General features: G+C 33.6%; 1 protein-coding gene and 1 non-coding gene across 5 annotated transcripts in view; one reads left to right on the top strand and one right to left on the bottom strand.

Moving 5' to 3' along the window:
* Mkln1 (muskelin 1) overlaps window positions 1-16,847 on the top strand; it is a 327,297-nt gene that overhangs the window by 234,886 nt on the left and 75,564 nt on the right. For all 4 annotated transcript variants that reach the window (XM_058582834.1, XM_058582833.1, XM_046455052.2 and 1 more), the window contains 2 exons: window positions 74-151; window positions 3,088-3,153. In XM_058582834.1, the coding sequence (XP_058438817.1) occupies window positions 74-151; window positions 3,088-3,153 (144 nt within the window). The remainder of the gene's footprint in view (window positions 1-73; window positions 152-3,087; window positions 3,154-16,847) is intronic.
* LOC124099886 (small nucleolar RNA SNORD45) lies at window positions 3,210-3,296 on the bottom strand. Its single transcript, XR_006854121.1, has one exon. It is a non-coding gene; the product is annotated as a small nucleolar RNA SNORD45 (small nucleolar RNA).

The raw sequence follows: 16,847 nt of genomic DNA, 5'->3' as shown, positions 1-16,847 counted from the left end.
TTTCTTTCCTATGATAAAAAAGTCTTGCTAAGATGTAATTCTTTCTCTCTCTTTTTTTTTTTAATATTTGCAGATGGCCTGTTCAATCAGTATATCAGTCAACAGGAATATAAGCCACGATGGAGTCAAATCATTCCCAAAAGCACCAAAGGTAAACTATACATTCTAGATGTGATGCTTCTTCATTAGTGTCTCAGTGTTCCTATGATAGCTCATGTGTCATTATAATATTAATAAGAAGCAGGTGTTTAAAATAATACAAAGTTTCCTTAACTGGATGGCAGGCTTAGTATTATATAAATGCATATGGGGTTTATATGTGTTTGTGTGGTGCTGGGGTTGAACCCAGGACCTCACACTAAGCAAGTACTCTACCACTGAACTACATACACAGCCCTAGTTTATTGTCTTTTAAACTCTTGTTTTATTGCTCTAACACAAGATTGGCAGTTTTGATGCATGGACTATATTGTAAACTACTTTTATGGAGACACTGTTAAATTATAGGCTATGTTGTATTACCGTACAGGTGGTCCTGAAAAACCTTAAGTTTGGCAAAATGGCTTTCTAAACCTGAAGAAGCTTCTGAGAGAAATCAGGAACAGACCATTCTAAATCTATGGAACTTTATAAACAGATACTATTAAAAGTTAGTATAATAAGTATTATAAAAACAGTGCAGTTAAATCTTCAAAGGAGTTTATATTGAGTACCATAGTGAATTTAAATTGTAAGCCTTGGGACTCATGCCTTCTTTTCCTGAAGGCATTTGCTGCTTCTAATAGGGACTGTATTCATCAAAACTTGAAATCTGAGTTAGAGTTTAGAATTCTTCATTAACCCTTATTTTCTCATGGGGGAAATTTTTGTCAATACTTCATCTGCACTAATTGCTTTGCCATATAGTAACACAGTGAAAAGTGTAGCATTTCTTTAGTTCAACTACCAACAGTAAAAGGAAGCACTTTTATTGATATGTAGCTTTTTTCCTTATGATCTTCATATATTGCTAAGGCCTTTTCTTTAGCTGTGAGAAAGCTTTCTTTTCTCTGATAGGATTAAACAATGTGCAGGGGAAAACTACATGTGAAGTTCCATAATTTTGTCTATAATATATGGACATGATCCTCGTATTTTATCAGTCACATATGAAATAATTTTCTTCAAAGACAGAGATGCATTTACAAATTATGGATTAAATATGAAAAATGAAGACATACTGAAAATGAATATGTTAGTGTTTTTGAAATCTGTTCTTGGAAGTGGCACTTTTGACTGGGAGAAGGAAAAGAAAAACCAGCAAAGTTTTGGTGTTAATGAGCTGCAAAATCTAAAAAAAAAAACCCTAAGTATTAGAAAGGAGAAAGAAATTGCAGGAAACTTATAAATGATTAGTCATTGAATATACTAGTAATGAAAAGATTTGGTTTTACATCTTATTTTCTGTTTTTGGTCATGTACTGCCCAACATTTTACTCCATGATGGGGGTCCCATAAGATTATAATGGAACTGAAAAATCATATCACCTAGTATTTTCACTGAACCTTTTCTGTGTTTTGATATGCAGATACTTGATTGTCTTACAGTTGCTTACAGAATTCAGTACAAGATTGTAGTACAGGTTGTAGCTTAGAAGCAATAAGCCTTACCATTAAAACCACGTATTCAGTAAAGTACACCATCTAGGTTTGTGTAAATGTACTCTGTGATGTTTACACATTGACAGAATAGCCTAAAGACACATTTCTCTGAAATTATCTTCATTCCTAAGTAGCACATGACTGTGTAAGCACTGATATTTTAGTTGTTTTGTAGTACCTTTTTACTAATTCTGGTGAAATTAGTAAAAAGTTAGATGTTTTCAATTTTACATCAGTGAAATTAGCCTAAATTACATATTTCAACTAATGAGAAACTTACCAAGAAAACCTTGCACTTTCTGGTCATATCAAGTAAGATATTAAAATCCAATAACCTTAGCTGGGCACAGAGCATATGCCTATAATCCTACTTACTTGGGAGGCTGAGACAGAAGGATCACAAGTTTAAGGCCAGCCTCAGCAACTTAGTGAGACCCTATCTCAAAACAAAAAGAACTAGGGATGTAGCTCAGAGGTAGGGCACTTACAAAGCAAGTGCAAGGACCTGGCTGAATTCCCAGTAACACTCTGCCACCCCACCAAAGAAAAATAGAGAATTAGGAGGAGGAGAATCCTATAACTTTTTGAACCATTAAAATGAATTATTTCTTCATTTATATGAGCTTTGGTGTGAATTAGGATTAGATATAAGTAGAACAATAGTTTTCTCCTTTAGAAGTTTCTAAAAACTTCACTCATTATATTCAAATCTATTAGGATCCAAGTAGAAATAAAAAATTAAAGTGAAGTAAACCTTATATTTTCTTAGTCGGTACTCAAAATAGCTAATAAATTATGTGGGAAGTGATTTCTGAAGTAATGGCATAAAATAATTGCAATAAAGAAATTATTAATATAAAACTTGATAACATCCTAGTTTTTATTTATTTATTTTAAATGTTTATTCCTTAGTTTTAGGTGGACACAATATTTTATTTTTATGTGGTGCTGAGGGTCGAACCTAGTGCCCCACGCATGCCAGACCAGCACGCTACCACTTGAGCCACATCCCAAGCCCCATCCTAGTTTTAAATAGCTCATTTTATGAACCTTAAAATTGCTCATTATACTAATAAAATATGTCTGAAATATAGACATGAGTTCTAATTTTGAGATTATTTTACATTTTTACTTTGGCATTCAAGTAATTTAGAGATTTCATCTTAGGTTTTTATAAGATATCCAGAATCTTTGCTGACTGATGGCTTTATTCATAAATAAATTGAAAATAGCGTCTAGTTGTGTTAATAGCCTAAAAGCAATAGGAAGAAAAATCAAGATAATTATTAGAAATATAGATTTAAGTTGATGTATTTTTACTTTTAACATTTTGAAAGAATAAGTGTAGATATTTTCACTATCCATTATAGACTTATGAATTAAGCTGCTCTGGATTTGCAGTTGCTTTTTATTATTTCTTTTAAAGAAAATATGTTTCTGCTTCAGGTGATGGAGAAGATAACCGACCAGGAATGAGAGGGGGCCATCAGATGGTTATTGATGTTCAAACAGGTGAGTAACACTTGTAATGGAAGCAGAATCTTTTTCAAAATTATACATATTTTTTCAGGGTCTCAGTGTAATTGTAGAAGTCAAAGTATTATGTTAAACATCAATAGTAAATTCAGATAATAGATACTAGTACCTCATTGGCGTACATTTTAAAATGTCAGATAAAATGAATATACTTTTTTCCATTCATTCTAATGGTTAAATGTTATTGATTATAATCAAGTAACAAAATAAGCACTGTTTGGAGATATAACCTAAACCATACAGTAGCCAGATGAGAGAGGAGATGCTGCACAAATGATTTTAGATAACCTAAAAGAAATATTAATGTGCAGACCTTTATATGTGTGTGTGTGTGTGTGTGTGTGTGTAGTTTACATGTATTGAATTTTCAAGGAAAATTTTGAAGTATTTCTGGATTTTCAGTGCACTTATTTTAATATAACAATGGAAATTGTTGGGATTAAGAGAATTAAATTATATTTTTAGGGAGATATCAAATTAGGTATTGAAGTGTTAAGAAATCTTTAATTGTTTAACATTCTTCATAGCATATAAATAATTTATTTTATGTGTTATTCTTTGCTGCCTTTGAAATTTTATTCTGAAGCTTGCCTATCAAAAGTTTTTCTTACTTTTCTAGAGCCTAGGACAACTTAATTACTATTATATTAGTGAATCATTACAAAAGTATAATACTTTTCAAATTAAAATCTTGAAAACAAATAATACCAAGAATCTAGGATAATTGTGTTTATTGTTTGATTTTAGAAAATGTTACTTCATGGAATGCCAGTATCCATCCAAGTGACTTTTACTTTTTCCTTATCCACGTAATAACCAGTCTTGTCCATTTTTAGCCTCTAAGATCAGACGAGGTTAGGTGGATTCAGTGTGGTATTGCTGTAGACACATTTTACTTTTTCTTAATTATTTTTTGAGGTCTAATAAATTACTGAGGTTGGTCTCCAACTTGTGATCTTCTTGCCTCAGCTTCCTGATTTGCTAGGATTATAGGTGTGTACCACCATGCCAGGAATATTTTACTTTTTCTTAGAGTCATAAATTCTTGGTTCTGTTACTGTGTTATGTTGACTCAAAGTCCTTTGGGAATTTTTTTTAATTGCTTTTGTAGATTTGTGTTGTAAAATAATTAAGAAAAAATTGTAATAGCATGTCATGAATATTTTCATAAAGGTTTTAAAAACAATGAGAGATTATTTTTCCTTTGAAATTTGCTGCTAAATATGTGTAGTAATCTATGAGCCAGTTTGAGAATATTGTTAGGATCTCTTTGTCAAAAGTTTATTTCAAGGTATAAGAATTCGTTTTCCTAACTTGGCCCCTCTCTCCGAACAATCCATAGAAATAGGCTCAAAACTACTATAGAGTCTTGGGCATTTTCTCCCCTGCCTGAGAATCTAATAAATGTGCTTATGTTTATTTATTGAAGAGTTAGATTTATGTACAAATGTTTTTCTTTATAATAGAAAAGTTAGATGTTTTATAAATATAGACATAAAATTTTGTTTTTAGATTGTGTGTAGTAGCCATATTAGTCAGAATTTTGTTGCTATGACCAAAATTTACCTGACAAGAACAATTGGAGGAAAAGTTTATTTTGGATCATGGATTCAGAGGTGTCAGCCTATAGTTAAGTGACTCCATTGCTCTGGAGCCAAGATGCAGCAGAACATTGTGGTAGAAGGATATGTGGAAGAAAACTGCTCAGCATTTGGCAGCTGGAAAGCACAGGGAAATTGAGGAGATATGGATAAGATACAGTGTAAGGCCATGGCCCCAGTGACCTACTTCCTTGAGCCACACCCCCTGTGTACAGTTAGTACCCAGTAGCCCATTCAAATTATTAATCCATCAGATGGATTGATCCACTGATTAGGTTAAAGCCCTAAAAGCCTCACCTTTGAAACTTGCTATATTGGGGACCATACTTCTAACACATGAGATTTTGGGGGACATTTCAGGTACAAACCATAGGAGTAGCCTTTTCCCTCTTGAACAAAGTGGGATTTGTAATATCTTTCTTTTGTTTCCCCTCAGTTCTATAAGGAAAGTTTTCTCAAACTCATCTGTAAAAAAAAAATGCTAATATTATAATAAAGAACAGTGTTTATTTGAAAAGATCCTTAAATTTTCTAAGCAAAATGCACTTTCCTTAAATGTGAAAGTAATATGGTTAACTTTAACATTTAAAGCCCACCTTAGCCAGGCACAGTGGCTCACACCTATAATCCCAGTGGCTTGAGAGGCTGAGGCAGTAGGATCTTGAGTTCAAAGCAAAAGCGAGGCACTAAGCAACTCAGTGAGACTCTGTCTCTTATAAAGATACAAAACAGGGCTGGGGATGTGGCTCAGTGGTTGAGTGCCCCCGAGTTCAATCCCTGGTAACCCACTCCTCAAAAAAGCCCACCTTATCTGAGGGCAAAAGTGATGTTTACCGTGCTGTTTATGGGAGATGGACTGTATACGAGGTAAAGTACATATGTAAAAAAAAAAAAAAAAAAAGAGAAAATTATTTCCTTTTTTTAAAAAACAATACATGAAATTTGAAGATAAACTGAAAAGATTTCAATGACAAATATCATGACAGAGCTTAGAGTGAGCAAAGTAAAGATTAAAAATTAACATATCAGGTAAGAAATTCTTGAAGTGAAATTTTTAACAGAATAGTATAGGTTCAAATATTTTTCTATAATCTTTGTTTTATGCACTAGGGGTAGAATTTAACCTCTACTTGCTTTTTAAAAATTCCCAGAGAGCAGAAAAGAGTTTTTAGTAATTTGCTTATTTGACTTATTATAGAAACTGTAATTGCAAGAAATGACTATAATAATCATGTGATTTAATTCTGGTGGAATCTCTTAGTAGCTTCTGAAAAGGAAATAGAACATATCTACACTTCATTATTAGTACTAGTTTATAGAAAGTAACAGAAGTACTTTCAAAATATATTTTTAAGCAATTCTTTTTCTATTTCTAAAATACAAATTTTAGGAGCTGAACATGGTGGTGCATGCTTGTAATCCTGGCAACTTTGGAAGGCTGAGGCAGGAGGATTGCCAAGTTCCAGGCCAGTCTTGGCAACTTAGTGAGACCCTGTCTCAAAATAAAAATTTAAAAAGGACTGAGGATGTAGCTCAGTGGTGAATTGCCCCAGGTTCAATTCCTTGTACCAAAAAAGAAAAGAAAATTGGGAGACTTATGTCATTAATAAAAGCATTTTATTCAGAGTCATTTTGTTCAAGTCGTGCCCCTCCACCACACCCCCATTGGTTTACTTTTTGAATGAATGCTAGGTAAAGCTTTATTTAAGTCTCTGGGTGAAAACAAAACTTTTCAGCCTTTAAAAGGAATCAAAAACTTAACAGAGTAATATATAGCTACATAATCATGGGTGGTCATTTAATATTAAGAATTGTTTTTCATTGTGTCACATTTCTACTTAGATGGTAGAAACAGTACTAACTATACATGAATTTTAAGATCAAAAGGATTTAATTAGATTGAAGTGACCCTTGTAAGGAGTAAGAGAGATGCTGTGTAAAACATTTTTGTGTGAAATTCCTCCTCCTTTTTGTGTTTGAAAGATGATGCTGAGATCCCCATTTTCTTATCTTGATATGAGAATTGGGATAGGCATGGATTCCTTTTAAAGAAGTAGATCCCTTTTAAAATTTATTGATGGTAACATAGATGGTAGCACTTGAAGGAGACATACCAAAATAATGATGTTGGTTATTTCTGTGTGATGCATTCACCAGTGACTTTAAATGTTCTTTAAAATGTTTAAATTATTAAAACATTGCCATGATTGATATGTACTATAAGTTGGAGAAAACTTTATTCACCATTGTTCTTTTTAGGAAGGGAATTGTGTTTGCTTATGAATGTTCTTTAGGAATCAAAGTAAAACAGTCAGGAGAACTGATTTTAGAAAAGAATTGGCTTGTTCAGATAGGAGTAAGGAAAAGGAGGCAGGAGGAAAGTAGTGTAGCCAGCAGAATTGCTTTGTGACATGACTTTTTCTTTGCTCCTCAAAATCCTGGATTTTTTTCTGTATTAAAGTTGATTTGGGAGAGTTGAGTTTAAACTGGAATCTTACTATGTTGCTCACGTTGGTCTTGAACTCCTGAGCTCAAGCCATCCTCCTGCCTCTGCCTCCCAAATAGCTGGAAATTCACGTACATGTTACCATGCCCAGCTTAATTTGTGAGTTGGTTTTTATTTATTTATTTATTTGATTGTTTATGTGTAGGAATTGGTGAGATAGCTAGGCTTGAGGTCCATATTGAATAGGGTGGGCAGAAGTGAGGTAGCTTTTGAAGATTCAGGTGTCTAGAAGGAAAAATGCCCTGGGACTTTAATAAGTCATAGAGAAGGCTTTGAGCTTTTGAATGACTCTGAAATTATGGTTCTGGTTAAATTTAAACAGGTGTCTTGTTGTGAGGGTCAGTGATCTAGGAATCTGCTCTGATCAAGAGAAAACAAAAGAACCCCAAAACACTTTTAAAAATAACACTTTCACATTCTTTTCTTTTAACTAATCAGTGCTATCCATTTTTCTGTTCTGTGGAAGTTTTGTGAATGGCTTTAAAGGGGGCCCACAGCAGTCTTGAAATAGTATACAAAGTTTTTGTATTGTATAAGTTTTCTGGGAAGATTCATTATATTTTTAAGTTTTAAGTATCTGTTATTTTTTTTAATTGTAAATATACTGAATTCGGTATTTAGATAAAATTTCAAATAAATACCTTATTCCATATGGATGATATTCATTATTGAAATAAAATTATTATATAGTAAGTTATCATCAGCTTTTTTCCAGATTATTTTTTGCTAAAATCAGAGGTACAAAAGAGAGGAGTAGAAAATGAAGTCAAGTAGAAGAGAGAGGACAGATTGTATTGTATCTTGTAGGCTTTGTTTAGGACTTTAGCCTATAGTCAGAGTGAGATGGGAGCCATGTTGGGTTATGAGAAATGCTATAAACTGCCTTTGCATTTTAACAAAACAAAATGAATCAAGGGCAGAAGCACAGAACCATTTTAGGAAGCTCTGCCTGAGAAATGATAAAAGAATTTGGTTACTGTTAGAGTGGTAGTGTAGTGTTGAGAAATGGTCAGATTTTGGTTGTATTTTCAAAGAATCTGCTATGGTTTGGATGTGGTTTGAGTGTGTCTCTGAAGGGTTCATTTGTTGAAATATAATTCCCATTGTGAGATATTAAGAGAGTGGAAAAGTAATTCAACTGTGGTGTTCAGAGGTGGGCTTTTTGTTGTTAAAATTTACCCAGTCTTTGGTGTTATTAGCAACAGAAGGTTTGCCGATGGATTAAATGTGGGGTGTAAGAAGTGAAGGATTGTTCTGAAGGTTTTGACCTAAGCAATTAGAAAAACAGTGTAGCCATTCTCTAAGGATGAAATGAGGATCATAAGTGTTGAGTTTTTTAGCAACTTAATTTTAGACAGGCTAAGTCTGAGATGCCATTTATACATCCAAGTAGATAACTAACGTCACATAAGCAGTTGGGTATATTAGTTTAGAGTTTGGGAGACAGGTTCAGTCAGAATAAACATTCCCTCCTTACATTTACATAATGCTTTGTTCATATGATTATTTCTACTACACTAATTCCACATGGCTTTAGAGTTGCTTGCATAGTTATTGTGTATATAATCCTATCTCTTCAGCTCACTAATCTCAGTGGACTTATTGAGGAAGAAAGGTTAGAATTTAGCCTATTTATTTTTATGGCCACCAAGCTTGGCATGAAGTAGACATGTTCTAAATATGTATTCAACTGAATCAAAAACCCATTTCCCTTGAAGTGGAAAGAAAAATATTTATTTGGAAATCATACTCACACATTGCTATCCAGCTTTATAGCAATGTGTGAGTATGATTTCCAAGTAAATATTTATGATTCTTTAGAGTAATATTTAGTGCTTTCTGACCTTAATTTGGGCTCAGGAACAGAAACTGGTATATCCTTGGGACCTTCTCTGACTAAACTCTATTATAAGACTCTATTAAACTCTACTGTAAGACTATTAATTGCATTATTTTCTAAGGTGCTTTCATATACTGTATTTATTTCACCCTGTAGATACCAGAGTCCTCTCATAATTGCTACCATCAGATTTATTTCAATCATCTTCAGAGAGATTGTATTTATCAGAAATCTTTGAGAGAACCTTTTCCAGATCAGTCTTAATAACATAGCAATCAAATATAGTGGTTAGGTGCTAAGTTTGAGGGAAGATGGGGGTTTGTGACCCACATATCTGATATTGAATCCTGCCACTACCACTGATTTTTTTCCTTAATCTTGAATGAGTTATGTTAAAAATGGGAATAATAAATTGGTAGGAGAGTTAGATGAAATAATTTACTTATGTATGAAATATGCTATTTGTATAACAGACATATGCAGTGTATTAACTTTGCAATGTATAGTGATTAATCATTCTGATAGGATTTTATGTAAATGTAGAAAACTCTGCATTTTGGTATGATTTGATAAAATTTTACTATGGGAATATTTTTTTTTAAAAGAGAGAGAATTTTAGTATTTATTTATTTATTTATTTATTTATTTATTTTTCGGCGGACACAACATCTTTGTTTTTGTATGTGGTACTGAGGATCGAACCCGGGCCGCACGCATGCCAGGCAAGCGCGCTACCATTTGCGCCACATCTCCAGCCCCCTATGGGAATATTTTTAAACAATTAAATATTTTTTTTAAAAATATTGTTTAGAAAAATTTGAAAGGCAGTGTTGAGATTAAAAGTGATTTACCCATGAGTCCCACATTTTAAGATACTAACATTCTGCCAGGCATGGTGGCTCATACCTATAATCCCAGCAACTTGGAGATTGAAGCAAGAAGATCACAAATTTAAAGCCAGTCTCAGGAACTTAGGGAAGGCCCTGATGATCAACTTACTGAGACCCTTACTGAGGCTTTTCAAAATAAAAAGGCTTGGGGTGTAGCTTAGTGGTGAAGTGCCCCTGAGTTCAATCCCTAGTACCAAAACACAAAACAAAAACTATGTTCTTTTGATGTTTTTGTTTTGTCTTTTATATATAATGCCCTAATTGGTGTTTTAGAAAGGAATATGCTTTTAAGATTTTTAAAGAAAAAATATTAAAATTTATTTAAGAATTTTGTTGATTAAAAATAGAGCTGGGGATGTAGTTCAGTGGTAGAACACTTTCCTAGCTTGTGCACAGCTCTGGGTTTCATCCCCAGTATCACCCCCTGCCCTAAAAACAAATAGAAAACAAACAACAACAACAAAACAGGTAGGTTCAGTAGTAAAGAATGATTTTCCCTAAGTGGTAGAGTTTAAAGAAGCCCAATCATTTCAAAATATGCATGTTGAAGATTTCTAGAGCAAGGATATCTGTTGAAATTAGATGTAACATTTTTTCCAGTTGTACATTTTTCTGGGACAAAAATCTATGGCCTTAGGTTATCAAAGAGTCTCTTAACCCAAGAAACTAAGAGCACATCACCAGAATAAAACTAGTATTTCTTTTATCTTATTAAATGTGGCTTATATTTCAAAAACATTGCTTCCCAGTGTTTCACATACCTTATGAAACATCTTAAACATTAAATATTTAGTGATACCTAATTATCTTTTTTCCAGTTGATACGTTTTTTTTTTGTTTTGTTTTTGCATATTGTCATACAAGTGTTCATAACATACATTTTACTGTTTAATTTTCAAAGCTCTCTTCCTTCCTAAGGGAATCCACTCATTCATGCCATAGTGGAGGAGAAGGAATGTAGTGTTTGGTCCTACTGGATTTATATACAGCTTTATTGATTGTAATCCCTGTACCTGACACCTTGCCATTTAACAGTATTCTACTAGCTGTGAGTTGGGTTTTAACCTCTGGGTAAATAAAATAAGTAGAATGGAAAGAGAGAACAGCCATGTCTATTTAGTATGGTAGTCTTGAGTTAGAAATGTAAATGTCTATTGGGTGAGGCAAGTACCTCTTGTATAACTCTTTGTTAAAAGTTTTGTTAATTTGTCTCCTCAATCACCAAAAGTACTAAGACTGGGACAAAGCCCTTATAGTTGGCATCTACCAAAGAAATTGATAGGGAGTTCCTTGCCACTTGGAAGAGCCCTTCTGTAGATATCAGGACCTTGAACTGTTTCTGCACCACTTATGTGAAAGTGTTTTCATTTTGTTATATGTGATGCCACATGTAGTTTTCCTTAAAGAAACATTTGAAGGAAGTGAGTAATATGAGTTTTAGTTATTAATTACTAATGTATTTCTGTGGCTATATCTTTTTCTTTCATACAAAGTATATCATCATACACATAAAATGCAACTTTTTAGCAAAGAAAGTAACTATACGTTGAATTCTTTTATATCAGTTTCTAGATATAAAAGAGGCATGGTTTCACCCACTTGATAATCTGCTGGTCATGATGGTTCAGGGAAATGGCTAAAGGGGGAAGAATAAAAAGCACATAAAATTATCTTTCCCTTTCTCCAAAAATTCTCATTTTAAGGGAAGGTCTTACCTATACTTTTATAGATTTTAACTCTTAATATCAGTATCCTCATAGGGTTTCTTTTGTTTTAAAGATACATGTGTTTTATTAAAACCTTTGTTTTGTTGATTTTCATTTTACTTTTTTTTTCATGGTGTCTCATTAAGAATTAAGCTAACTGCCTTCACCAATCTGTTAACCCTGGTACTACTACTTTTTGCATATGAATTGTGTGTTTTAGGCCTAGACTATGTCTATATGCTTTCTATGTAGTTTCAAAGTGGAAAAACTGATTTAATTATGAAGATAGTGTGCCACCTTGTGGAGGATTATGCAATTAGCAGTCTCATTTACCCTGAGAATTAGAGTAGAACTAGGGATATTGTAGTTGAACACTTCATAGAAAAAGTGTTTTTACATGCTTTAACATATCTACCTTATTTTAAATGCATATATAAGATGTATAGGTTAGTCCAACTGGTAGCAGATAGTTCTAGAGGTTATTTGGTACTGATACCATTCTTTGGTATAGAATATTAATACATATTCTGTCCCAAAGAATATGGTTGAATTTTAGTATTTGTGGCCTGAGTAATGATTGATTGGTGATTGACTGACTTAATAGCTTAGGATTTGTACATGGCTGGATATTTTAAACATAGACTACATTATTGACCACATTATCTTCAATACTTCTTAGTCCCTGGCTTCTCCTTTTAGTCCTATAGGCTGCAAATTCAGATCTTACCTTGTCACACCTCTGCTTAAGATCTTGTGTAACTTCTTCACTGTCTGAGGAATCAAGTTCAAATCCTTTATCTTATACTCCACTTTCTTTTAACCTCATGTCTACCTACTCCCTATGTGGTCTCTTTACAACAGACAGTGCATTTATTTATTACACAGTAAAACCACTATAATTGCAATACTTCATTTAATTCTCATGGTAGCTTTAGGAGGTGTAGTACTCTAGGTAACCAGTGGTTTAAGAAGCCTGCTGGTAACCACATAGCTCTGGTGATAGGAATATTATAGCTAATAACTGCCTGATTTTAGAGTCCATGTTTTTTAAAGCACTCTTGATTTGTTTTTCTATTTGTGTACCCTTGGGGGTTTTTGTTTGTTTGAGGTGTTTCTTTTTTTTTATTATCTGCTTGAAGAAATCCTCCTTTTTTGTCCCCCAATCTGCCTACATGAATACAAAACCACCATCATCTGATGCATAGAATAAATGCCACTGAAACCACAAACCTTACCTGAGTTCCCTCACACACATATACACTCTCTCCACTTTTGAACTTCAGTGTACTTTTTACCTCTCTTATGGTACTTAGTCTGTCCTGCACTAAGATCATTTATATAACCTGTTTTGTATTCTTAACTAGATTGTAAGCTCCATGAGGATAAGGACTATCTCTTCTTTTTTTTCTTTTTAATTCCCTAAGCTGCTTTGCTAGTTCAGATCTGTACTAAAAAGATATGGAACAAATATTGCCCTATGGGCTGGGAGAAATGGAGAACCACTGTAGGCTGCCCTTTATTAAGAAAACAGAGAAAGCATTATTGCTTACAGATTGTACTGCCCTTGGATGTACATGAATTGTTAAAGAATCTCTGTGCATAGAATGAATTTCCAGTAAATCTTAGGACTATTTACTACCAGTTTATCTTTTGCATCACTGTAAAGAAATGCTTTCTGTTTTCTCTTTTCTACTTTCTCTAGTTTTCTGCAATTATTCCTATAATTTTTAAAGGCCTTTGATATATTTTATGCATTAATTAATACTTTTGCTGCTGTTTGTTTCAAGATAATTTATTTTTGAATGTCTTAAATAATTAGATGATGAAATTGAAAATTTTTGTTATATATTTTATTCAGGTGTGTCAAAAGGTCCAGTTTCCATCCAATTCATTTAATTTACTTTTAAACTTCAAATGGGACCACAAAGCTTCCATGGATAGGAATGACATCTTGGCTTAATTCCATTGGGATGCGTGCTCTGTGCCAGATTTTATTTTGCTCAGCTATCAATGAGGCTGTTGTGGAAATGTGGGTTTTCTTTGCTGTGAGAATTTATGTGTACAAAGAGACCTGCTTTTCAGAAAGAACATTGAGAACCCAGAGCCTAAGAGGAAGGGTTATTAAAGTTAATGAACCAGGGTAACCTTATCCAGAGGGTGCCCAGAAACACCATAAAACAAAAGGTCAATTGCTCTTGCTATTTTAGTTATGTGCCCCCTCCTTCTCTGAGTTTCGGAATTTAACAGGGTTAATTGCCTTTATTGTGAGGCCTTGGCAAATAATTTCTAAGCCAGATGAAAAATTCTTTAAATTTTTTTCCCCTGTAAAATTGTGTCTGGACATCACTGTGTGCCATTTGGGAAACAACATTACTAATGACAATGGATTGTTTTATAGTTCTGAGATATGACAGTTTATGACTAGTTTAAAATAATTGCCATTATTTCACACGTATACAGTGTCAAAGGGTTCTAGGTGCTGAATTGGACGTGGGATCAGATACAGTAATACCATTTTTTTAATATTTATTTTTTAGTTGTAGTTGGACATAATACCTTTGTTTTATTTATTTATTTTTATGTGGTGCTGAGGATCAAACCCATGGCCTCACACATGCAAGGCAAGCGCTCTACTGCTGAGCCATAGCCCCAGTCCTACAGTAATACTATTTTTATTGCATCTGTAATACTTAGGAATGACACAGAGTATTTTTAATTTTTGTGCATTTAAAAAATTTCCTTAAAATTTCTTTAATTAGTAGACAGTAGAATGCACTTTGATACTTCATATATAATAGAGTATAATTTCTCATTCTTGTGGGTATACATGGTGTGGAATCCCACCAGTATATATGTACATTTGGGTAATAATGTCTGATTCATTCTACTACCCTTCCTACCTCCATACCACTTTTCCTCCCTTCACTCCCCTTTATCTAAAGTAACACTATTCCTCCCTAGCCCCACCCCCTGTGCATTGTGAATGTATGTGTATGTGTATATGTATAGCTGTAACATTTTCTTATCCATTCATCTGTTGAAGGGCACCTAGGTTCCTTCCACACTTTAGCTATTATTAATTGAGCTGCTTATAAACATTGATGTGGATGCATCACTGTAGCATGCTGATTTTAAGTCCTTTGGGTATATGCCAAGGGGTGGGATAGCTGAATCAAATGGTGATTCTGAGTTTTCTGAAGAATCTCCATACTGCTTTCCAAAGTGGTTACACCAATTTGCAGTCTTACCAGCAATGTATGAGTGGACCTTTTTTCCCACATCCTTGCCAACATTTATTGTTGCTTGTATTCTTTTTTTTTTTAATGTTTATTTTTTTAGTTGTTGGACACAATACCTTTATTCCATTCATTTATTTTTATATGGTGCTGAGGATCGAACCCAGGGCCCCGCACGTGCTAGGTGAGCACTCAACCACCGCTGAGCCACAATCCTAGCCCCTGTTGCTTGTATTCTTGATGATTGCCATTCTGACTGGAGTGAGATGAAATCTTAGAGTAGTTTTGATTTGCATTTCTCTGGACTGCTGGAGATGTTGAACATTTTTTCATATATTTATTGATCGATCAATTATATTTTTTCTTCTGTAAAGTGTCTGTTCAGTTCCTTAGCCCATTTATTGACAGGGTTATTTGATTTTTGGTGTTAAGGTTTTTGGGTTCTTTATATATTCTGGAGATCAGTGGTCTATCTGAGGTACACATGGTAAAGATTTTTCTCCCATTCTGTAGGCTCTCTCTTCATGTTGTTGTTTTCTTTGCTGTAAAGAAGCATTTTAGTTTGAATCCATCCCATTTATTGGTTCTTGATTTTACTACTTGTGCTTTTAGGAGTCTTGTTAAGGAAGTCAGATCCTAAGCCAACGTGATGAAGATTTGAGCCTACTTTTCTTCTGTTAGGCACAGGATCTCTTGTTTTAGTGCCTAAGTCTTTGATCCACTTTGAGTTGAGTTTTGTGCAGGGTGAGATAGGGGTTTAATTTCATTTTGTTATATGTGGATTTCCAATTTTCCCAGCACCATTTATTGAATAGACTATCTTTTCTCCAGTGAATGTTTTTAGCAACTTTGTCTATATGAGGTAGCTGTATTTATGTGGATTTGTCTCTATGTTTTCTATATTGTACCATTGGTTTATGTGTCTGTTTTGGTGCCAATATCATGCCATTTTGATTACTGTGGCTCTGAAATATAGTTTAAGGTCTGGTATTGTGATGCCTTCTGCTTTACTCTTCTTGCTAAGGATTGCTTTAGCTATTCTGGGTTTTTTATTTTTCTAAATGAGTTTCATGATTGCTTTTTCTATTTCTATGAAGAATATCATTGGGATATTAATAGGAATTTCATTAAGTTTGTATAATGCTTTTAGTAGTATGGCAATTTTGACAATATTCTGCCTATTTAGGAGCATGGGAGGTTTTCCATCTTCTAAGGTCTCCTTCAATTTTTTTTTATTTTTTATTTTTTTTAGTGTTCTATAATTTTCATTGTAGAGGTCTTTTTTTTTAAGCTATTGTGAATGGGGTAGTAGATTCATCAATGATATATGGGAACACATTTGATTTATGGGTGTTTGTGTTATAACCTGCTACTTTGCTGAATTCATTTATAAGTTGTAGAAGTTTTCTGGTGGGATTTTTTTGGCTCTTCTAAATATGGAATCATGTCATCCGCAAACAGTAATAGTTTGAGTTCTTCTTTTCCTATTTGTATCCCTTTTTTTCTCCTATTTAATTGCTCTGTCTAGAGTTTCAAGGATGGTGTTTTGTGCATGTAATAAAGGTAGAAATTTTCTTCATGCTTGACAGCCTTTAGAATATTTTCATGTAACTTAGAGCTGAAGAACTTCACAATGCTCAGAATTTTCTAAATGAAAAAATAAGATGTGTGAAAGTTACATAACCTGTACTTGATCACCCAGTTAGCACTAGAACTTAGCCCTGCTCCAAAAGCCTATTCTTATTTAGAGAGTAGAGAAGCATTGTTTTTGTATCTCCAAGTTACTTGGGGATAAAATGGATGTTTCACTTAGAAAATTTACTTAGAATTTGAAATTATATTAAAATATGACAGCTCAGCTCTGTGAATGGCAAGAGGTTTCATAGTGTAA

Source organism: Marmota monax, unplaced genomic scaffold (assembly GCF_021218885.2).
Source record: "Marmota monax isolate L192 unplaced genomic scaffold, Marmota_monax_Labrador192_F-V1.1 WCK01_AAM20220418_F8-fsc00131, whole genome shotgun sequence".
Classification (NCBI taxonomy): Eukaryota; Metazoa; Chordata; class Mammalia; order Rodentia; family Sciuridae; genus Marmota; species Marmota monax.
The sequence above is the reverse complement of the archived record's forward strand: the minus strand, read 5'-3'. Positions and strand labels throughout refer to the sequence as shown.